The sequence below is a fragment of the Crocodylus siamensis genome, chromosome 1, assembly GCF_052110815.1.
Source record: "Crocodylus siamensis isolate JL-2025a chromosome 1, ASM5211081v1, whole genome shotgun sequence".
In the NCBI taxonomy this organism is placed as follows: Eukaryota; Metazoa; Chordata; order Crocodylia; family Crocodylidae; genus Crocodylus; species Crocodylus siamensis.
Window position 1 is genome coordinate 202,922,469 of NC_143395.1, and position 24,575 is coordinate 202,947,043.

The 24,575-nt window shown below is 45.7% G+C and overlaps 1 protein-coding gene across 8 annotated transcripts in view; it reads left to right on the forward strand.

Annotated features, from left to right (window-relative positions):
- The window catches only part of SLC8A1 (solute carrier family 8 member A1), a 342,186-nt gene that overhangs the window by 41,893 nt on the left and 275,718 nt on the right, over positions 1-24,575 (forward strand). For 7 of the 8 annotated variants that reach the window (XM_090052634.1, XM_090052627.1, XM_090052643.1 and 4 more), the window contains exon 2: positions 10,099-11,932. In XM_090052634.1, the coding sequence (XP_089908760.1) occupies positions 10,137-11,932 (1,796 nt within the window). In that variant the 5' untranslated portion in view covers positions 10,099-10,136. Of the gene's footprint in view, positions 1-10,098; positions 11,933-24,575 lie in introns of those variants that run through there. The other variant, XM_090052682.1, reaches the window with a different exon arrangement.

Below are 24,575 nucleotides of genomic sequence, written 5' to 3' on the forward strand. Positions count from 1 at the left end.
GCCTGGCTGCTAAAGGCTGTGTCTTACTGTCATCAGGTGGTGCCATGCACCAAACTCTGCAGTGGCTTTCTGTTAGTGCCTGGTTTTTGTTTAACACCTTATATGGCTTGCAGCCGAGCCACTTGGAAGATTCCACTTCTCCCCAGGCAATGCTTGTGATGCTGCAGTCTGCTGAGATGGACTTAGGAAAGAGAGAGATAGTTGTATTACATGAACTGAGTTTTCCTCATCCTTTAAATGAAATTGCTTCCAGCAGGGGATACTCCTCCTGTGCTTCCCTGTTCGTGGAACATTGCTATCTGTCCCAGACTGTGAGCCTGGGGATGTGAAGGGTCTGTGGAAGGAATAACTGAAAACACATTTTCATGGATGCTGAAAACCTCTGGACTGCCGGTATACTATCTGGCACAGCAGTTACCTGGGCCTCTCTAAAATGTGCTGTAGGGCTGCATCCCACCCAGTTGTGGGGCAATGGAATGTTAATAGCTGCCTGCTAGTAACATGGTGATGGCTTGTGTGAAACCAGCCTATGATACGTCTTCTAGGTATCAGAACAAGTGTCTGCATTGTGAGAGATCACCTTCATGATTGATCCTAATACCCATGCAGCCCCAGAAGCTGGGCTGGAATTGGTTAATATTTCACCCTAGTGGAGGAATCATGTAAGGTTAGTAGGGCTGTACAAAATTTCAACAGGTGTTTTGTTTCAAAGCTGTTATGATGCATTTGGAGCTCAAAACAGCGAAATCAAAATGAAACAAAAGGCTTCAAAGCAGCTTTGAAACAAAATGAGGGCACTCAAAACGTTTTGAGTTTTGAAGCAGCCTGGTGGCGGGAAGCAGGGGAGAGCCAGGGCTGTGCTCCAAGTGGCTCTGCCATCCCCATGGCACTCAGCCCAGTGGCGGGAGAGCCAGTGGTGGAGCTTCTCCAAGCACAGCCCTGGCCAGTGGCTCTTCTCTGCCTTCCACTGCCAGGCTCAGCTCCATAAGGCTACGGAGCTTCCTACTGCTGGGCTGTGCTCACCAGGGCAGTGCTCCAAGCGGCTCCACCACTGGCTTTCCTGCTGCTGGGCTGAGCTCCATGGGGCTGGCGGAGCTGCTCAGAGCACAGCCCTGACTCCAAGTGCAGTCCTGGTGAGCACAGCCCAGTGCCTGCAGGCTTCACAGCCCCACAGAGTTGAGCCTGGTAGTGGGAGGCAGGGGAGAGCCACTGGCCAGGACTGTGCCACCGGCACTCCTGTCACTGAGCTGAGCTCCATGGGGCTAGCGGAGCCACTCAGAGCACAGCCCTGGCTCTCCCTGCCTCCTACCAGCAGGCTGTACTCTAAGTGGCTCCGCTAGCCCCACAGAGCTGAACCTGGTGGTGGGAGGGTAGGGAGATCCACTGGCCAGGTCTGTGCTCTGAGCCAGGGCTGCATTCCAGGTGGTCCCACCATTGGCTCTCTGGTGCCTCCCGCCACCAGGCTCAGCTCCGTGGGGCTGCAGAGCCTCCAGCCACCAGGCTGTGCTTGCCAACGCTGCGCTTGGAGCCAGGGCTGTGCTCCAAGTGACTCTGCCAGCCCCATGGAGCTCAGCCTGCCCTCCCAGTACTGGGCTCCTCCTGGGGGTGCGGGCCCCCAGTTCTGCGCTCATTGTGGCAGAAGGCTGCCACTGCTAGCAAGTAGCATGAGTTTTGCTTTTAGCAGTTTGAGGTGCAGTTTCCTAGAAACTGCTGCACCTATCTCCTTGAAACATGACAGGCTTCATGCCCTCACAAGGGACTACCATCCCTGTAAGTTTCATCTGAATCAGGCAATAAATGACAACATTATAGGCATTTTCATGATTCCCCTACTGGTGAAACAGTGAAACAGTTTTGACAAAATGAACAGAACAGTGCTTCGAAACAAAACGACAAAACAAAACACTATCCCTTCAAAATGGCAAAACAGAAGTCAAAATGCAATGGTGCTGTTTCACACAGCCCTAAAAGTTAGCCCTCAGCAGCTGACAGAACAAATGGGGCTGGCCTGGGGTTGACCTGTACTGATGTACTGCTTATGAAGAGGATAGAAATAGACTACATTTTGTGACCTCAGGGGACATTACAAAGAGTTAAGACTTGCATTGCAACAAGGGAAACTTAGGATGGATGTTAAGAAGAACATTTTCATTATGTGGATGGTTCAGCACTAGACCACACCGGAAAGTTCACAGCCTCTCTGGACATCCTTATATTGGACAGGATACTTCCAGCCCTGTTGGTCTTTTATACCTGTCTCTTCTGAACCAGTGATATGGATGAGAGGATATCCATCCCCAGTGTAACCAGAATTAAATGTATGCTTATTATGGGGCTAATGTTATAGCAGGTTAGGCAAGGTTGGACACCTCCAGCTGTGCCTGTAACAATGGAAATATTGCTGTGTTACAGCTGCTCTGTGCTAAAGTGCATTTTCTGTTGAATGCTTGAAAAATAATTCCTTATGGAAAGCATCCCTTTTTGTCTCTCTCACATTACTCATTTCTTGGGAAACTAGTACCAGACAATCTCTGCATTACCCACTTTTTGGGCTGTCATAAAAGCACCCAGCCTGATAATCGTTTTCAGCAGTCTGAATACAAATGCTGCTGTCAACACGTTGCAAATGAGTTATAAGCCCAGTCACAAATGGTTTTTAAAAGAACAAAGGGGTTTGGAACCTGACACAGCAAGGCAAGATATCCAAACACAAGACATCTCCCAAGAAGAGAAGACAGCGGCTGGAAGAGAGAAGTAGCACTCTATGGAAAAAAAAGAGAGGGACTGAAATCTGTTCTAGTAACAGCAAACAAAGAGCCTGAATGGCATGAATCATACATGGGGAGGGTGGAGAGGGTGGTTACAAGCCTAGATGCATAGAAATAAGCTAATTAAAAAGTCAGAACTTGAGGGGTGTCTGAAAGGCAACAATCTTACCTGATGTATATGAGGAAAACAGCCTTGGGAGCTTAGCTTGGGGATCTGGTTGGGTTTGAAAGCTTCAGCCCACCAAATACAGTAAGCAAATGCAATAGCATGGAAGCTGCCCTAGGTCTCAGTGGAGGGCTAGACACTGCAGTATTCTTGCCTCCCTTCAGGCCCCATTGCCCAAATACTGCAGTGACACATCTTCAGACTGCCTGCTAGGCCCTGGTCAGTCCACACTGGGGATGGTACAAAGCATCATGTTCACTTCATCCCAGGGTGCAGGGGTGTGTAGAGACCACATGTACCTGGGGCTCACCTGTGCTTCTCCTTCCCTTCCTACCCAGGCCTTCTCCACAGCACATTCTTCACAGGGGTCTGAGATGGACAAGAGCATATGTAATATGGGTATTGGCTCTGTCTGAATGGGAGTGGGTGGTTGGTTCCAGCTTGGTGAGGAAACTCCCAGATGATCAGTACCCCCAGGGAGGAGGAACTGAGAAGCAGCTCTGCTTTATTCCTGAGAGTAGAAGGGGATGGGGTGGGGGGAGATGTGTGTAGCTATCAGGAGTGCTAGGCATAGGCAGTTATCCAGGTGAATTTCCAAAACCTGGAACAATCCTGGCCAAATTGAGGAGTGTGAGCAGAAGATTGTGTGCCACAGTGTCTCATCATATCCCTTCGGGTGGTGTCTGGGTGTCATGGGACCTCATAGCCAGTGCCATGCTTTTTCTCATTGTGCAAGCAACACATTGTGGATAACACTACTACATCCAGGTCTGTGGGGCTGCATGTAGTACAGGCGAGGTGAAAGCTTGCTTAGACTGTAGGCTCTGTTGGGCAAGAGCTATCCCTTCTTCAGGTGCACTGATACATCAGTCCCATATTGGATCAGCAGCAATATAAAGAAAATTAAACATATTGGAAATCGACTTTTTTTGCCTGATGCCGCTGATAATGTGGCTGATAAATGCCCCATTCCTAGCACTGCAACTGCTTGTCCCAAACACAGTGCAGCCCGGCTCAGCCCCCACCAGGAAGAGCCCAGCGCAGCCCCAGCCTCAGCCCCAGCCCCAGCCCCAGCCCTCCCCGCTTAAGGAGGTACAGGGGCACATGCCCTCCCAGGGTCTGTGCCAGGCAGGAACTGCTCTTGCCCCTCATGCCTCCCTCCTGCACCCCCTGCTGATGAACTGTTCACAGCTCCATCTTGTGCCCTGCCCCTGCCCCACTCACTCACCGCTGCCCCTCCTTCTCTCCCCCCGCTCTTTTCCCACACCAGACTTACCAACCTGATGCTGGTCTCCAGCTGCGTATTGGAAAAGGACCAGTATTGGCCGATATAGTTCCTTAAAAATTGGCCATTGGCATCAGCCCAAAAAACATCTGTTGGTGCACCTGTAGTCTCTTCATTACCTGTGTGCACACAGCTCCCAGCATGATGGCGCCCTGTCCATGATTATGGCCCCTTACAGCTGCTGCAGTACACACCATTCACTGTGAAAGCCTGAGTGTGACTGTGAGGAACCAAAAAGTGTGTTTTGCAGGACTGTTTATGTACTGGAAGTACAAGGGAGTTCCCTGTGATAGACATGCATGTGCACACGCTAGAGAGGTTGTTAAGGATTGAGGTTGATCTAGAATATAACTTGGTTTAACCAGCGCTTTCCTTGATGACACTGATGGGAAAAGCACTCGAACGACACGTACCCATTACCATTAAAGTGTTCTTGATGCATACCAGTAACCTTACCCCAGCTTAAGAGTGAACCTTTTAATTTCAGAATCCTTTTCCTCTTTCTTATTTGTACCTTGATAATGCCTGAGAGCCCCCATTTGGGATCAGACTCTCCTGTGGTAGGGGCTGTACAACTAAGATAGCCTCAGCAGCTGAGGTGCTGTCTGTGGAATCTGGGAGTAATGAGAGAGAGAATGAACCTGATGATGTGCTGACTACTTCATAGTAACTGTGGTTCTGTGAGGTAGGTCAGTTACCTGGGAGCCTGCCCTAGGTGCTTTTCACCCCATGCATGGAGAGGTTTGTAAATGAAAAGGAAAACAAACTGAAGAAGTTAAGCCACTTCTCTGTTTCTAGTAGCCTGTGCTTACAGTAAGGAAGGGTTGGGGATTTGCTGCCCATACCTGATTGCAGATGTGGCTACTGTTGATTTGACACTGAACCAAAAACTAGGGTCTGGCTTGGATTTAGACCAAGAGAACTCCTGGCTTGCAGTACCCATGTACACAAACCCCATTCATTGCAATTGCACACAGCCTTTTATGATTTATTATTTGAACTGTGGTAGTACCTGAGGCCCTAAGTAGGGACTATGCCAGGCATTTTTGCTTACATGTTGTAGGTCTTGATTTTACTCATCTCGCAAATGTGATATTCACCATTTGCAAGCTGCTTGCTCCAGGGTGGAAGAAAAAGGTCTTGACACACAAGATTAGTTTTGATTATATTTCGTCTTTCAAAGCTTCTGCCAATTCTTTGTATAATTTGATTCTCTAGAGAAGCTCCAGATTTTTCCTTTCACACGATATCCAGAAAAATGGAATTTCCCTTTGATACACAGAGTACTAAATACAGGTCCAGAACAATGGCTCAAGTGGAAATATTTTCCACTTCATTGTCATTGTCTATTGAAATACAAGTTACAAAAGGACCCTATGCTGAAATGAGAGAATAACCCTTTAAATAAAGTTCAAGTGATTTATTAATCCCCATAGATAAATTTTATTGACTAAAGTTGTCAATGCATCCATCCTTTTAAGATTATGGAGTTGATCCAAAGTGTGATGGAACTGCTATTCTATATAACCTAACTCAGTGACCCGAAGTATAAGATTTTCTCTAGGACCATCTGTTTTCTTCTCTTGCCAAGGGGATTTCACAGTGCTGGTTGCTTTGAATAATTTTAGACTTGCAAGACTATCTGACTGGCCCCAAAGAGGAAATCTATTGAATAAGGGCGGGAGGATATTTTTGTTCTTTGAATTAAAACAACTACTCCCTGCAATAAGTATTCATGACTTAGAAAAACAGTGTAGTATTTATTTGTATGTTTATACATTACAAAATTTCTCCTTGAATTCAAATTGTAAAAAGAAATTAGAACATTCCAGATGTACTTATAATAAGAAAATGGATGCCATGTCAATTTCTGTTATCTTATCAGATTTAGCACATCTCATTTTATCTATGTCGTGGTTTGAAACAACATAACACCCAAGCAATATAGTTAGGCATTGACTAAGTTATGTTCTGGTTAAAGATGCACAATGAGCATAAATTCACTTTAGTCTGGCTGCATGCCTAGTAAAATTCTCTTCTAAAGGGTTATCATGGCTGTATCTAGTGGTATGCGATGAAATGACTCCTGTATTCACTTTAATAATGCCTCTTTTTCTAATTTTCTAACAGCCTGAATGATAAGAGTGGTAAAACCAGCCTCTATTAGTCTTAAAGCAGGCTTTCCCTCAGCACAGCACACTTGCAGTTCTAAGGAACCATATCTGCCTCTGTACAAGTGGGAACTTATTGTAGCACCATTGTCTTCTGTAACCTAAAAAGCCTCAGTCTCTTTCAGTCTCTCCATGCACAAGGAATGCTGTGTCAAGTAATCCTTGCTTTTTTGCTATCACCCCTTTCAGAATAACTGGAAAGAACCATGATATCGCAGATAATGTAACTCATGTAACCTATACAGTAGCATTAGAATATTTTTCAGAATTATGTTTCATGCAATTGCCTGTTCATTGTGTTATTGGTTGCTGCAAACTAAGCAGAGGATTTTTCAGATGTGTCCTCGGCAACACCCAAGTCGTTTTGCTGAGCAGATGGAGTTACTTTAGGACCCAGTAAAGTGCATATAATGTTCAAAGTCTGCCAATAACTTTTAGGATAGCTCACAGTTATCATCCCTGATTTTCATCTGCCATTGAGCTACCTTGGTCTTCTAGCTTTTCTTTGACAGGATTTTCAGAATCGTTGCTAATCTTGAGTCATCTAAATAATTTTGCCACGTTTGCTATTTTTTCCTAATTCTTTGCTTTTGTTCTCTTTCCCAGGCAGCCTAGCCTGCATTCTGATGGGCAGAAACCATTTCAGTTTAGCATGACATATGGTCATTTGAATGTAATCGTAGCTTGAGACAATCAGGTATTTGAGTCCCCAAGGCCACTATGTATTCTTCTTTTGGAATGACCAAGGTGAATCGTTCTCAGGAGTTGGCATCTGACTAGTAAACATTATGTTCGGCACTGCTGCTTGTGCCATCTGTTAGGCTTTTGTGGTATACCAGGTCTCTAATATAGCAAGAAACAGGAAGAAGGAAACTTTCATTAAGAAAAAGATGCTGTGTTCTAAACAGGATTTCAAAGTACATTTACTGTTACAGGACATGCAAGCAGAGTCCTTGGAAACAATTGGTGGACATGATTTTTATCTTGGTCATCCTGTCATGATCCATCCAGTTTTCAGTGAAATTTGAGCAGCCTGTACTTTTATGTGGGATGGTGTGCAGTATACTTAGGGCAGCTGAGATAGTGATCAGCTCCAGTATGGTGTTTGCTGTTCTCATTGTGACCTGGTAGAAGTTAAAAGAGCTGGTGTATAGTGTAGTGGATTGGCTTCCCAGAGCCTTGGGTTCTATTTCCAACTTTGTTACTGACCTTCTGGGTAACCTGGGCAAGTTATTTCACCTCCTAGTGCCTCAGTTTCCCTATCTTTGAAATGGGAATACTGTAATGATATTCACTTTATGTAAAGCATGCTGAAATCTAGCGAAGAAAAGCATTGTATATGATCTAAGCACTATAACAGTCTTCATTGCAACCCTCTCTTTTCAGCCTTGTGTGACTTGCTTTGAAACTTTCCATGCTCATTTTGTGCCTTTTTATTCATACTTTAATGAAATACATAAGCATTAGCATTGAAAATATACAATCAGAAACTTTAACCATCCCTACAGCAAAGACAGTTTGGAATGGGAAACTAGAGGAAAATAACATGGGAATAGCCCTCATGGAGGGAGAACATATCTTTGATAAAATAAAGAACTAGTTTTCATTTGAAAATGATAAAATGACCATGCTCATGTTTTTTCACTGAGTGTTGTTATATACCTATGGGCGACTGCTCTTCAAATTTATGCACAGCTAAGAGGGCTTTTCAGTCAGCCAGCTTGTCACTAAGGGTCAGATTGTTTCACCTGGTGGGCATCTAAGTGGACTTCCACCATCTAAGTGGAGTTCTATCCTCTTTACATCCTGTGAATCCATTAATATATCTATTTCTATAATGTACTGTACCACCTTTTGACCCTTAAGACTGAGTCACAAAAATGCAGCTGGGAAAAAGAGTGGAGGAGAAGGATTTATTCACTTTTTACATTGACTGTTTTCAGGGACTTCCATCAGGTGAAATAGATTTGCACTCTAGGAACCAAACTCCCCTTACACACCTAAAAGGTAGACTAGAATCTGGCCCGTCCTCTGCTGAAGTCCCCAGGCAGAACTAGGACCTGTCCTTAGTGCCTCAGTGTTTGTGTAAAGTGTAAGTGGAGTGGCCAAGGCTCCAGATGGGTGGGAGGGAGCCCAGCTCTGGAAGGAAAGTGAGCGAGAGATGGGCTCCCTCCTAAGGTATACAAAAATAAATTATTCATAGGTACATAGTAGGTGCTTTTTAGCTAAAGAAAGTCCAAACCTTTTTGATATATTTAATTACATGATCACATGCTATTGCTCTGATATTAAGACTCTCATATTGCATATTCTTGAGGGCCAGAGGTAAGAATACATATATACCTTCAGTTCCTATCTGAGCACCTGTACAGCTGTCAATTGTATGACTTTATTTACTTAATGTACACATTCGGTATGGAATAGACCAATGGTGCCAAACCTTTTGGCCCTGCAGGCCAAAATGGTGCAAGGCTAGTTTGTGGGCCAGATTGAACCCCAGGGCCTGACCTGGTCCCCTCCCACCACTGTGTGCTGGAGTTAGACCCTGGATGCCTGGCACCACCCCCTTTTGCATCAGGATTGGCCTCTTGGCATCCAGCACCACCCCCTCTCACCCCCTGCATTCTAGGATTGGGTACTGGGGCCTGGAACTGTCCCTGCCAGCCCTGCACAGTGAGATCAGGACTCCAATCCACTGCATATGGCCCAGGGCACTCCATAGGTTTTGAAACTTGGCAGCCAGGGAGTGGTGCCATCACTCCCCCACCCCCAATTTCTGGACCTGGGGGAAGCCCCGCATGTCGGTTGATGTGGCACTGCAGGCCCTGAAACAGACTTGTGCAAGGATTATGAATATACGTGAAGTCTAAAAAGATTTCTGAATTCATTTTGTAGTAATAAAAATTGGCAAAAATATGAGACGGTTACATTTATTGGAGAATTTTACATTAAATTTCAAGATTTATTTAACTGAAACTTTGAATTTGGAAACAATTCTACCAGCTGTACTACATGATGGTATGTTAATAAAAAATTGAACAAGGAGAGTGTTACTTCAGAAACTGACATTAACAGTGACACACATGTGCATTCATTTAGAATTTTCCATATTTATTAAAATACAAGACAAGGTCCCCCCACCTACATTCAGTGATGGAAGCCCATCGTCTTGGATTCAGGTACAGAGTTGGAGGGCAGGCAGCTGCTGTGGTTCTGGCCCCAACCCACACTCAGTGTCAGAGTTGGAGCTGTGGCCTCTGCCTCTAACCCCACACTGCCTCTCCCTGCCTTCACCTCTGTTGCCTCTGCCCCCTGTGCTACCTCTTTCTCCTGCCTTCCCCTCTCCTCCTTCCCCATTGCTTGTCCTCAGTCATGACTCTTGACTCCACTTCCTGCCCCCCTATGCTGCTTTCCCTGCTGCGGAGGTAGGGGGATGAATTGAAACCAACCTTCTAATAATTACAGTCTAAGACATGGCAAATATAACAAATGTATATATTTTCCATGTCTAGAATCTAATTATTGGGTATTCAAAGTAGTCTTGAGTTTGGGTAAATGTGGATAGCCTAGTTCCAGTGTTGTTATGATTCTCCTGAAGGATAAGTGATATGCAGCTCACAGAACATGTATAACAGGTCAAAGTGTTTACAGTTGTTTTTTGGTAAAGAAGTTTGATTTGGATAACACTTCTTCCCATTCTATCTGCAGGTTGGAAAACACGTGGAAGCTGGCCAGAGAAAGCTACCATGTTGAAATTAAGTAACTCCTCCACCTTCCCTTCAGGCTTTCATCTTTTCAGTATTGTGGCACTTCTGTTGTTCCATGTGGACAAAGTGCTGGCAGAAAACCCAAGTGAAGAGCCTGCCAATAAATCAGAATGTACTGGTTCATATATTTGCAAGAAGGGCATCATTTTACCAATATGGGAGCCCCAAGACCCTTCATTTGGTGATAAAATTGCGAGAGCTACAGTGTATTTTGTAGCTATGGTCTATATGTTCCTAGGGGTATCCATCATTGCTGACCGCTTCATGTCCTCTATAGAAGTCATTACATCTCAGGAGAGGGAGATAACAATCAAGAAGCCCAACGGTGAGACGAGCAAAACCACAGTGAGGATTTGGAATGAGACTGTTTCCAACTTAACATTGATGGCTCTGGGCTCTTCAGCACCTGAGATTCTTCTTTCTGTTATAGAAGTGTGTGGTCATGGTTTCACAGCAGGGGATCTTGGGCCCAGCACCATTGTGGGAAGTGCTGCTTTTAACATGTTCATCATCATAGCAATTTGTGTCTACGTGGTCCCTGATGGTGAGATAAGGAAGATTAAGCACCTACGAGTGTTTTTTGTTACAGCAGCTTGGAGCATCTTTGCCTATACTTGGCTTTACATTATTTTATCTGTCTCATCTCCTGGGATTGTGGATGTCTGGGAAGGCTTGCTTACTTTTTTCTTCTTTCCCATCTGTGTGGTGTTTGCATGGGTGGCAGACAGAAGGCTTTTATTTTACAAGTATGTCTACAAGAGGTATAGGGCAGGCAAGCAGAGAGGCATGATCATTGAACATGAAGGTGATAGGCCATCATCCAAAGCTGACATTGAAATGGATGGAAAAGTGATTAATTCCCATGTAGAGAACTTCTTGGATGGTACTCTGGTTCTAGAAGTTGATGAGAAGGACCAAGATGATGAGGAAGCCAGGAGGGAAATGGCTCGGATCCTGAAGGAGCTGAAGCAGAAACACCCTGACAAAGAAATAGAACAACTAATTGAGCTAGCCAACTATCAAGTCCTGAGTCAACAGCAGAAGAGTCGAGCCTTTTATCGTATTCAGGCCACGCGACTAATGACTGGAGCGGGCAACATCCTGAAGAGGCATGCTGCTGACCAAGCTCGGAAAGCAGTCAGTATGCATGAGGTCAATAGTGAGGTGGCGGAAAATGACCCCATCAGTAAGATTTGCTTTGAGCAGGGCACCTACCAGTGTCTAGAGAACTGTGGCACGGTTGCACTGACCCTCGTTCGGCGGGGTGGCGATCTGACTAACACAGTGTATGTTGACTTCCGAACAGAAGATGGCACAGCCAATGCTGGATCTGACTATGAGTTTACTGAAGGGACTGTGGTTTTCAAACCAGGGGAGACGCAGAAAGAAATCCGAGTTGGCATAATTGATGATGATATCTTTGAGGAGGATGAGAACTTTCTTGTTCACCTCAGCAATGTGAGGGTAAGCTCTGAAGCCTTGGATGAGGGCATTCTGGAAGCCAACCACGTAGCAACGTTGGCCTGCCTGGGATCCCCCTCTACTGCCACAGTGACCATCTTTGATGATGATCATGCTGGCATCTTTACCTTTGAGGAGCCTGTCACTCACATCAGTGAGAGTGTTGGAACCATGGAAGTGAAAGTGCTAAGAACATCTGGAGCCCGAGGAAATGTTATCGTGCCCTACAAAACCATTGAAGGCTCAGCCAAAGGTGGAGGAGAGGACTTTGAGGATACTTGTGGAGAGCTTGAATTCCAGAATGATGAGATTGTGTAAGTAACTTTTTAAAATCTGGTTTGCTTATATAAAATTAAACACAGTTGATCATATGGTGTTCAGGAGGCATGTACCATCATGCTCTACTTGCATTGTTGCAAGTCCTGAATGGCCTTGAGTGCCTATGGGAGCCCCCAGTATACCAGAAATGCTATGTTGTTATTGCACTAGCGTGTCAGATGATAGAGTACTTGTGTATGTTACATTCTGTGTACCCTATGTGGAGGAAAGGGCTCATGGATTCATGGAGGGACACATAGCCACTTGGTCCTCAGACAGCAGATCCATGTGATCTTGTCCCCACAACAGAAGGACTGGTATCACTAATACTCACCTACTAGCAAATGGGACTGGGTTTCCAAGGCACAAGTACAGGAGCTGTGTAATCTGTCCCTTGTGCTTGTGGGGTGTGAGTACATACAGAATCAGGCTCAGCCTTCTGTTTGCCGTGTTTCTCAGGGTGGCTCCTTGGCATTTACTCTGAAAGATATCATTTGCAGCACCTCTTTAAAAGTGCTTGTACATTTGTAAAGCCTGCAGGCTGTTGTGAAGAAACATGACCATGTGAGGTGGGAGTGAGGAGAAGGATAAGAGCAACCACATTTGAGCTGACAGTGGAAAAGGATTTAGAAGGAAATGATTCTGATAAGCATTTCCTGGTGACCAGTGGAAACTTTACTGCCTCAGCGTATTTATCACTTTGTGGAGAAGGGCAATAGCCAAAAAGGCTACAGTGGAAAACTTATCCTCAATAGCCCCCAGAGAGAGAACTCTCTGCCCTGGTCTATCTCTGGAAGGGGTAGAGGATGGAAAGACCACAAAACCTGGTCAGCTTGAGTACTGCTGTGTCCTCAGGTGGGGCACCCATGAACAGTAGTCTCCATTGCACAACCTTTCTCCACCCCCTCAACCACCACAGAATGTGGAGCAGTTCCTGGCAGAGTGTGGGACATACTCAAAAGAAAGCCAGGGTTTGGATTGAACCCAGTGCTAAATATTATCTTTTTTTCCTTGTTTTTAAGAGACTAGACATTTCCAGCAGGAGCAGATGGAGTATGTATTATGTTTCCTACATTATCTCTATTCTGAAGGTACAGGGAAAAAAGTATTAAAAAAAAGAAAAAAAGAGCAAGGATTAACATTTTTTTTCAATAATGTTATTTTAATACATATACAAAGTGTCAGACAGAGCTCAGGGGAATGAAATCAGGATGTCTTCCCCCCACCTGTTTGTAACTGTGTGAAGACTTCACCGCAGCTGTGTTGTGGATGGTCTAAGTTGTGTTTGTGTATTTGCTGTTCTTGAGTGGTCATGAACAGGGCATAGCTATAATAGAGAGTAGAGGGATTCTGGGTCAAATTAGTGGACTGTAGATTCTTTTGCCAGGAAGGAGTCAGTGTCTATGAAGACAGGATATGTTAGCATAGTGGAATTAAAGAACTTTGGGAACATTTTTAATCAGGTCATTTTAGTATCAAAATGAGTGGTAGCAAAATCAGGCTACTGCAGCAACATCTTAGGCTGGGATTGGATTTAGAATTAATTTCCTTTTGACACATTTACACAAAATAATTGTGTGGTGTGCAACTATGCAATCCGAAGCTTAAAGACTGACAAATCCTCCCCTGGCTTTCTTAATTGGCTGTATGCCACCACTGTGGCCACAGGCTTTCTGCTGCCTCCTTCATGAAGGGTACAGTTGCATCATTTTTCTCTTGTTAACTATGTGAGTGCTTGGTTTCTGATTTGGTCCTTGGGATACTGGGGTGGGTACAGTCCCTTTTCCTATCCTCTGTATTTTACATTTTACAGATGTATGATTTACAGTTTTTGGTCTCCTGTAGCTATTCTTAAGGTTTGTCACAAACAAAATAGCTAAGGGGTTTGCCATAGAGAAGAGTTGAAAGGATGTGGTTTGATTACTTCAGTGATCTTCCTGAGGGGAAATTGCTGTGCTCCTGTTTCTCCTTGGCATTAAGTAAGACCAGTTCAGTATGTATAGTAACTGTCATTACTAGTCAACTGCACACACCCTGTCTGCAAGGAGAGATCACCTCTTTTTAAGAAACACAGCCAGGGGCTATTCAGCAGCTATGGAACAGTTTCATCAGGCTGCCACCAGCTTCACCACATCAGAGCCTGTTTCTTGGGAAGGACAGACTGCACAGGGCCTGCTGCACAGAAATATCACTCTGTCCCAGATCTTTTGGGATGCCAAATATTACCAGGGAGATGGCCCCTAAGAGGATGTTGTGTGAGTCACTATCCCATCACAGGCTGCTATACTGAGCAGTAGGCTATTTTACCGAGAGGTGGCTGATCACCTGTGGTTGACTGTTGTCGTTTTTCATCTTTAGAGGGAAAATGATGACTCAGAACAGGGATATGCAGAATAACCAGCCAATCTGGCTGAGAATTAGGGCACAGTTTTTTCAAACATGGGGCAGGGGGCTAGAAGTCAGTTTCCAACATTCAACCTCTGACACACAAACAAGGGAGGGAGGCTGGATTTGCAGAATTACTGCGCACCTGGCAGCTCTGATCTGCTTCTGCAAATGTAACGCCACCACACTGAGTGCCTCAGTTCAGGCTTCCCTCTTTGAAAATTGAGGCCTACTTTGAATAAATCCTTATTTCCAGCTGAATACTCTGATGACCAGGGATCCTGGTTAGTCTGATTTAAAAAAAAAATAATCCCCAGTTTTCAGTTCAGAAAAAGTAACCCAAAATCCACATTGTTCCATAATTAAAATGACACACCACTAATATGTATCTATATATTAGAAAACTATCTATATATTAGTGGTGTGTCATTTTAATCATGGAACAATGTGGATTTTGTGTTACTTTCTTTTAAACTGAAAATTGGGGATTATTTTCAATCAGAGAAAACTGGGAATCCTTGCCAATCAGGGACTGGAAGCCTGTTTACAATGTCAGCCTATTTGTTAGAATTCTGGCATAGCTAATTAAGACTACATTGAATAATGTAATGGCATGACTTGCTCAACCCAATCAGAGTCTAAGATTTCAGGATTCACTTGCCCACTGTTGGCTAGTAGGTCTGTCCTTATGAGGCTTTATTGGTCTTGCTAATAGTCAGGGATGCTCTTCCAACTGTGATGCTCTAGATTTTATTGATTAGTTTATGATAAAGTCAAGATGAGCAAAGCTGGCTAAGATAAATATATCTATGTGATACTGACTGCTAAGATGGGGCAGGCCTGGAGAGAACAAAGATATAATAAAACTGTACTGAAATGTCTAATATTAGAGCTCTGGCTCTAGCCCACAAGTCCCTCAGAAATTGGGAATAGCCAAGGGGGTTTAGTTCTTTTGAAAACTAGGCCCTCGGTATTGAACAGCCAGAATGCTCCCAAAAGGCTCAGTTACATAAAGCATTGTTTGTTTATGGTATCCAGCGAGACTTCCCTGTTTTGAAATGCACTGGTATTCCCCGTCCCCCAAAGGGCAGGAAATAGCTGTAGAAACTGTTATTCTTGTGGGCATTAGACCTGGCTTTCACTCTTGTGCTGGCAAAGCAAACTCCACACTACCTAGGTGTGCCCTTGAATCAGCGATGCCGTTCTTCTACAGCATATACCTACCACAGCATTGCTTTTGTTATTTCTCCTAACATAGCACTGATGGGCAGGCTTGACAGGGACCCTGGATTGATTTTAGAGGTATAAGTTAGCAATAAGGGGAAAGCAGCATCTAAATATGTATTACAAGGAATTTGTTATTTGAATATTTCTGTGCCACATAATTCCAGTCACAATAGGTCATTAATGTTTTAGAGGGTAAATACTGTAACAGCAAAGGCTTACTTTACAGATGTTAATGTATAGGAGGTTGAAGCAGCAAAATGTTCTTTCCCCTTATCCCTTCTCCTCTCCCTGCCCCTCCCTCCCACGGCCATTTTATACAAAGCAAGGAATGGAAGTACTATAGGGGTTTTCTTCAAGAGGCTGACTCCAGCCTTATTGTATATCCCTGTATAGGAGTAAAGCTTTCTTAATAAGTTATGCCATCAGGGCCTAGAACTATCTACCTCTCTGCCCATAAGAATTGCCTTAATGGAACAGGTCAGCATTTTGTTTAGTGCAGGAGTGGCTTGAGCAAAACCGTTAGCACAAGCAGCCTCTGTGTGCCTTTCAGCAGACTGAGGAGGGATCAGGGAACTCAGTAGGCATGTCTATACGTTTATTAATGTGTCTTTGTTACTGCACATTAACTTTAGTACCTGTAATAGCAGGACTAACTCAATGCACTAACTAACCAGCACTACTGCGCAGTAGCATGAGCACACATTAGAATTAGTCATTGTGTAGATGCACCCAGTGGTAGGTAGGGCACAAAGCAGGGAAACAAATCCAGGGGAAGGGGATCAGAGTGGTATGAGGGGAGAGTGTGGGACTTACCTTGCAACCCACCTGCCAAAAAGTTTGGCCTCCACTGTTTTAGTGGATTTTGTTCATGGAAAGCAAAACCAGATGATTCAAATGTAGTCCAGTATAATTGTTCAGTGCTCTTCTTCATGTGGTCGATATCCTGTGGGCCACAGCTGATGAGATCAGTTTGTGTCCTGGGGGCATGAGAAATGACACTGCTGCTTGAGTTTGTCTGTAAATTTGCTTGGAAAAGCAGCAGTTCTGATATGGTAAGTGGTTTTTCCAGAGATCAGGTTAAAACCTTTTTGTTACCAGTTTTAGTCTGCCTTCTTCACCCCAACATCTTTAATAGGAAAAAGGATATGGAATTATTGTTTTGTGGTCAATACAATATCAATCATCCAGACTATCATGTTTTATCAAAGAGAAAGGGAGATGCTGCTCGAAGATGCAGAATTGCACATACTGAAATTTCATACTTACTGTCAGGCCAGACCAGCTCAGATGATGTTGGGTAGTTTTGTTTAGTTAGATTTATAATACCCCTATAAAAAGTATCTGTTGCAGTCTCAGGGGTGAAATTATGGCCCCACTGAAGTCAGCTCACCCGAGTTGGTTTTGGCACTTCTTTAAAATACACATCATAGCAGATATAAACTTAGCAGCCAAATGCCCTTAGAGATCAAATGCCAGCCAAACACTAACAGTGTTTAAGTGAAAATGCTCGTGTGTCCACAAACCATCTCTCTCCAAAGACTCCACTGAAAATAAATATATGCTTTATAGTGTGTCTTGAAGGTCAGTGAATATGGCAACTTTGGGCCAAATAGCACTGCATGATTTAAATTTTCTAAAAAACTCGGGAGACCTGTTTCTAAGGAAGTAAAAACAAAACTATATTGGCTCAGATCACTTCTCCATCTAGCTTAGAGTTGTGTCTGGGAGTAGCCAGGGCCTGCAGCTTCAAAGAAAAAACAAAGCCCCCAGCAGAGCTGGTTTTGCAATAGTGCGGTATAGAGAAGACAGTAGGAGGTGTTTCCTGATGGAAAACAAACATTTTGTTAAACTGAGTCAAAGATGACACAACAAACATCCCCTATGGATGTTTTATGGTTGGTGCTTAGCAGAGAAGACAATCTTCTCTCTTGGACATGCACATGGTGGAATCCCTAGTTTGGGGAAAGGGAAGGGTGGGGTGGGGGGAGGGAGGGAGGTTGAAACGCCAGGGTAACAACAGTAACCAACTCAACATCCCAAGGAAAATCATAACACTGAGGCCAGAGTGTGCTGTGCTGTCTTTGGTTCTGAAACATTTCATTCTGGTGCTCATAGTCTTCTGTAGTTGGACAGGACTGCTTGGGGGAGGAAGGTACTGCTTTCTGGTGCTGGAATGTGGTCTTAGTTTCTTGGTAGAATTTCTTCAAGCAGAGCCCTCCCTTTGAGCAACTGCTGATCCCTTTATATAATTGACAAGGTAACCTGAAACAGTGGTCATCAAATACAACTGCTGCTTGATTGATGCTGGACCTAAATATGCCTTGTATGCAAGAGGAGCGGGACTTCCATCCTGTTACAACCTTGGGTATTTCCTCTGAAAGCCTTGCCAATCCCATGTGGCATCCGTGTGGTTGTAGCTTTTTGCGCCCAGGCAGCTGATGTTCAGGTTATGCCCAGAAGCACAAGATGGAGTCTCTCTTATGCATTTTTGTCTTAGGTGTGGGTGATATTATTATACATGTAAAATGTCTAATCTACTCCTGAACCCTTCTGAAACAGTTTAGTTCAGTATCATGTGGAGATAACTTCCTCTTACCAGCTCTAATTTTGTCTCCTATTCAGTTCTTTGGGTGACCCCTATTCTTGTGTTATGAGAAAAGGGAAATGGGACAATGTGATCAGCATCCTTTTTACCATTTGGTATATTATGGCCCTCTCCCTTTTTTTAAGCAGAACCAGAGTTCCTAAGGGAGGCCGCTTGCATTGATGGATGATGAATCCTATTGGCTGGTGAGCTGCACTGTGTGTTAGCTGCTGCTTTGTGGCAGCTTGGATTGATGCTTCAATAAAACTAAGATTAAATAAGATAAACCCCAGATATTTCTGCAAAAGGTTTGCTTTCAAATTCTGGTTTTCTTGATACATAAAATCAGATTCTTTCAAGACAGATCGAGCCAGGGGAAAAAAAGAAAACAGCCTACCTGTTTTACAATTAAAGGAAAAATTGTCACCAAAGGCAATCCAGCTGGGTATATTTGTGTTTTTCAGTGTGTGGCATTTCAGATCTCCCTCTGATATATTAAGTTATAAAGAACTATTTCATACGGATGGAGCTCTATTTTATACTATCTGGAACTGATAGCAAAGACATTTCTAGAGGGCTTTGGAATCAGAGCAGGTTATTCTCTGGACTGTGTTCATAAAGGGTCAAATTCTTCTGAGACCTGGAAGGAACCTCTGTTAAGAAATCTTTCCTGGAGCTGTGAGTGGAATATCTCCGTTTGGGGCATCTCTTCTCTTCTTCTCTGTCTTGCAAAATGGGTATCTGTGCTGGGCACATGGCCTGAGAGTGAGGGGTAAGACTGTCACTAAGCTTTTATGTAGTTCAAGTGACCTAAGGAACTATGGGAGATGTGCTGAAGAGCTATAGATGTTGTTTCAGCATCAGCTTTGGGGTGATGGATTGAACCTGCATCAAACCAATGGGAGCTTGATTTCTAGTGCTTGAAACTGTGCACCTGGAGTGGAATTCTGTTCCCTTTTGCACATCTAAATGGTGAGTTCTTAGCTGTGTAAATGCTGAAAGTTTGACTTGCACACAGGTTACAGTGATGTTTCCCTGGTAGTGTGGATGCAAGAGGTTCATACATAGATCAAGTAAACGCAGGAGGTTATGAGCTGGCCAGGCATGGACATGGCTACATACACTCACTGATTCTGGAGACTTACCAGTGTCTAAGAAATGAAACTGTAAGCAGCCAGAAACCCATGAGTAGTAGGTGTTGAACTAAGGAGGACCCTTTTATGTGTTATTTCCCATAACTGAGTAGTTGGGGCACTTGCCTGGGGAGCCGGAGACTCAGATTCTAGACCCTGTCACTTAGAGGGGCTTGAGCCTGTATCTCTTTTGATTTCCCAGTACAACACAGTTGACTCCTATGCCACAGGTCAGGCATTCTCTAATACTGCCTCTAGTGCTTCTTTTGAAGCACCAGAGTCAATAGAGGGAGGTATGTGGGGTAGGAAAAAAAAAGTAAGCTAAAGGGAATGGTTGCTGTCTTGAAAGCATGGGGGCCCTAGTTCTAGCCTGGGGACTTGCTTCTAGTACTGCAGAAACTATCGTATTGCACTGCTCTCCATCCATTTTATCCAGTGGCTAGTAAATGCAGAGCAGGGGCTCGGGTTCTAAAGGGGCACTGGATTGCACCTGACCTTGGAGTGCTGTGGTGAGCAGTCAAAGAGACTCCCCCCACAAACTCCCTCTGGGTGACTGTAGGTCTAGAGCCCAGGTCTCTGGCTTACCCAGGTGAGTGTCCAATCCAAGCCACTCATCTGTTGAGGCTTAAACAAAGGGAGCTCATTTAACAGGGGCCAGGGCAATGCTGAGATTAGGGGGCCGGTGCACACATCTTCAGGAGGCCTCAAATGCCACTACACAAACACTCATAATATGGGAAACAAGCAGGAGAAACTTACTCTCCTGCTAGCTGATACCAACCCAGACATAGTGGGGCTCACAGAAACATGGTGAGACCCAACGCACAACTGGGCAGTGAATATCAAGGGCTACAGGCTGTACAGGAGGGACAGGACAGGGAGGAAAGGTGGAGGTGTGGTGCTCTACATTAAGGAGGAATACACATCCTCATCAAGTAGCCCAGAGTCAGAGGAGGGGCACACGGAAGTGCTCTGGGTTAGAAAATAAGGCAGTTGAGAGGAAAGAGACTTAACAGTGGGGGTCTACTACAGACCACCCAACCAAGGGGAAGAGCTCAACCGGGAATTCTTAAGTCAGCTCATGGAGGTAGTTAGGTCAAAAGACGTGGTCATCATGGGTGACCTGAACTTTCCAGACATCTGCTAGGAAGAGCAGTCAGCCAGGTCTGACTGCTCATGTAGGTTCCTAGCCCAAATGCAGGACCTACATCTAACCCAGGAGGTGCACAGCTCCACCAGGGGAGACGCCCTGTTGGACCTGGTGCTGGCTACCGGTGACGACCTGGTGAGGGGGCTGCTGGTGCTCGACTACCTGGGTGACAGTGATCATCGCCTGCTGGAATTCACCATCCAGCGCAAGGTGGCAAAGGCCTGCAGCAAGGCAGCAGACCTAGATTCCAGGAGGGCGGACTTCAATGAGCTAAGGAGAATAGTCGGGGAGGCACTGAGGTCCCAGAGGGGAGGGGAGTTGGGTGTCCAAGAAGAATGGTCACTCCTTAAGGAGATGATCCTCCAAGCCCAAAGGGAGGTAATCCCAACACAGATCAAAGGGGGCAGGAGGGCGCAAAAGCCCCCATGACTCACCAAAAGCATATGGGAGCGTCTCCTAGCTAAAAGGGAGGCGCACACCCAATGGAAGGGAGGCCATCACCAAGGAGGACTATACTTGGGTTGCTTGGGGCTGCAGGGGGGCAGTCAGGAAGGCCAAGGCGGAGCTGGAACTGGGACTAGCTACCTAGATCAAGGACAACAAGAAGCCCTTAAATACATAGGGGGCAAAAAGAAGGTACTGGGTAATGTAGGCCCCTGCAAGACTCGCAAGGAAATCTGGTCATCACACCAGATGACAAAGCTAACATATTTAACAACTTCTTTGCCTCCGTTTTCCTGAGTAGGGACCAGATCAGACCCCACACCAGGACCCCCTCAGGCCCCAGGGGAGGCACACCTAGGCCATGGGTCAGGGAGGATCTAGTCAGGGAACTTCTGGAGGGACTGGATGTATTCAAATCAGCTGGTCCAGACGATCTCCACCCCCAAGTGCTGAGGGAATTAGCTGAGGTCATTGCAGGACCCTTGGGACAGCTTTACAAGCACTTGTGGTGCTCTGGTGTGGTGCCAGAGGACTGAAAGAGGGCGAACGTGGTTCCCATCTTCAAAAAGGAGAGGAAGGAGGACCCAGGAAACTATAGGCCAGTTGGTCTTACTTTGATCCTGGATGAGCTTTTTGAGAGAATTATCCTGGCACATGTCCAAAAGGGGCCAGTGGGGGAGGTTTGGCTTAGGGGCAACTAACATGGGTTCATTAGAGGCACGTCCTGTCAGACCAACCTGGTGGCCTTCTATGACCAGGTCACCAAATCCTTAGATGCAGGGGTAGCAGAGGACGTAGTCTTCCTGGACTTTCGGAAGGCCTTTGACACTTTAGGTAGGCCTTCGACACTGTCTCTCACCCCATTGTCATTAAAAAACTGGGGGACTGTGGTGTTGACACCTGCGCAGTCAAATGGGTTGCTAACTGGCTGGAGGGCCGCACCCAGAGAGTGGTGGTGGATGGGTCATTTTCGACCTGGAGGGATGTGGGCAGTGGGGTTCATCAGGGCTCAGTCCTTGGGCCCGCACTGTTCAACATTTTCATCAGTGACTTGGACGAGGGGGTAAAAAGCACCCTGTTCAAATTTGCTGATGACACTAAGATGTGGGGGGATGTGGGCATGCTAGACAGGAAGAATAGGCTGTAATTGGACCTAGACAGGTTACAGGGGTGGGTGGACAAGAACAGGATGGGATTCAACACAGACAAGTGCAAGGTGATGCACCTGCGGGGGAAGAACCAGCACCATACCTACAGGCTGGGGAACTCCCTTCTCGTCAGCGCAGAGGCAGAAAAGGATCTTGGAGTCATCATTGATGCCAAGATGAACATGGGCCGACAGTGTGGGGATGCAGTCAGGAAGGCCAACCGCACCTTGTCATGCATCCACAGATGCATCTCAAGCAGGTCCAAGGAGGTGATCCTCCCCCTCTGTGCAGCACTGGTCAGGCCGCAGCTGGAGTACTGCATCCAGTTCTGGGTGCTGCATTTGAAGATGGATGTAGACAACATGGAGAGGGTCCAGAGGAGGGCCACTCGCATGATCAGGGGGCAGCAGGGCAGGCCCTACGAGGAGAGGCTACAGGACTTGAACCTGTTCAGCCTGGACAGGAGAAGGCTGTGGGGGGATCTAGTGGCCTTTTACAAACTAGTCAGAGGCGACGAGCAGGCATTGGGGGAGTCCCTGTTCCCCCGAGCACTACCAGGAGTGACTAGAAATAATGTTCACAAGCTGTCAGAGGGTAGATTCAGATTAGACATCAGGAGGTGCTACTTCACTGTCAGAGCAGCTAGGATCTGGAACCAACTTCCAGGAGAAGTGGTGCTGGCTCCTACCCTGGGGGTCTTTAAGACAAGGCTAGACGAACACCCTACTGGGGTTGTTTGACCCCAGTACTTTTTCCTGCCAAGGCAGGGGGTCGGACTTGATGATCTGCTCAGGTCCCTTCCAGCCCTACAGACTATGAAACTATGTTCCTTCTCTCTCTCTCTTTTTATACAAGAACTTACATGTACAGGCTTGTGGGGCCCAAAAATGACTGGTAGACATCTAGAAAACTGTTCTGTAGATGAGCAAAGGGAAATAAAATTCTACCTCTGGTGGGCATATCCTGTGGGAGGGTTCAGATTCACAGAGCGAGCAAAGCATGTTGCTGGCCAGTTACTTGTGTATGTGCCTGATTTGCACAGGCATTGACCTGTTGGTGTGGTAATTATCCTTGCTGATTTGAGCATCTGATGGCACATGCCCATGTCAGGTGACTGGCAGCCTCATGAACTGTCATGATTTGGGCAGACAAAGGGCACACATTGTGACCAGCACCATGTCCAGCTCTGTCCAGCCACCTCAGCCTGAATGACCAGGTCCCTATGATACCTGAGGACAGTCTTTGGCAGGAGTCCAGAGCAGGGCTCCAGCTTAAAGCTGTAGCAAGAGGCCTTAACTGCTCTGTCAGCCTGCTGTTTGGTTACCCTGTGTCACGCTCTGGAATCCCAGCACTGAATGCCCCCAGTGATCTGGTGGGCTATCCCGCCAGTGTACCCTTATGGAATGCTGATCTGACATCCTTCCCCCATTCACCCAAAAAATCCTGGTGGCTGTACTTTTGTGTGGCTAAGGGTTATAGAGCAGTTAGGGCCTGAGTGGTACTTCCCTTCCTGCACACTGAAAGTCATGGGCTGAATTTAGGCTATTTACCCAAATGATGCATGAACCATCATGGACAGGCGTGAGAGTTACAGAGATGTCATATTCCACACAGTGGATTGTTGGATGCAAGGTGATTTTGGTGGGTAAAATAAGTTGTGTCAACAGATAAGACAAGACTTGAGTGCTCTCTCTGTGTGTGTGTGTGTGTGTGTGTGTGTGTGTGTGTATGCTGAAAATGGGAAGAAGGAAAAGTGGTTAGTTCCAGTTGATTCCCTATTAAGAAGTGTCACAGTTTTTGTCCTTGAAAAACCAGTGTTTCCTTATTTGTAATGAGCTGTTGTTGGCAATTTTACCACTGCCAGCTGCATCTCTGTGGTTGATTAAGGGAGCTTGGATCTCAGATATGTAATAACTCTCTGAAAGCCATGTGAGAACCCGTTATTAGCCTCATCAGGGTGTGTGTACACATCCGCTGCGGTCCCTTATGAAAAGGCTACCCATTAAATGCTTTGTAGTAATTTACAAAACACAGGATCCAGTGTTGTTTTAAAAATTAAAGCGGTAGCGCAGCTAACTCTCAGGGGTGTTGTATGCCTTGCCTCTTTTGCTACTTGTCAGTCTACAGGATGGCAGCACCTGCCTCTGCAGCCCCATAGCACCAAGGCTCCCCAGGAGAAGACAACCGGCCCTTTGCAGGGTGCAGGTTTTCCCCATGGTATCCAGAGCTCAGGCCTGGGCAGTCAGGGTCAGTGTTCCCATTTCCTCTTTGCCCATTATACTACATTGGAGGTAGCCCCTGGATGGGTTGGAAAATGATAGGACCTTACTGGCCCTTCTGAGTACTGAAGCCTTCCTTTCTTTGGTAGAGCACAGACACTAGAGGCAGAAGCAGGGCAGTCCCACCTTCCAGCATGCTACCGTGGCTCCCCTGAGGTATCAGGCTGTCCAACAGTGAACAGCCTCAATGTTTGTGTGCTGGAACGGGACTCATCATTTCTAAGCCTACACCGTGGGTCTGCCACATGCTTTGTATGTGACCTTGGGCAGTCACTTTTCCATTGTGGCC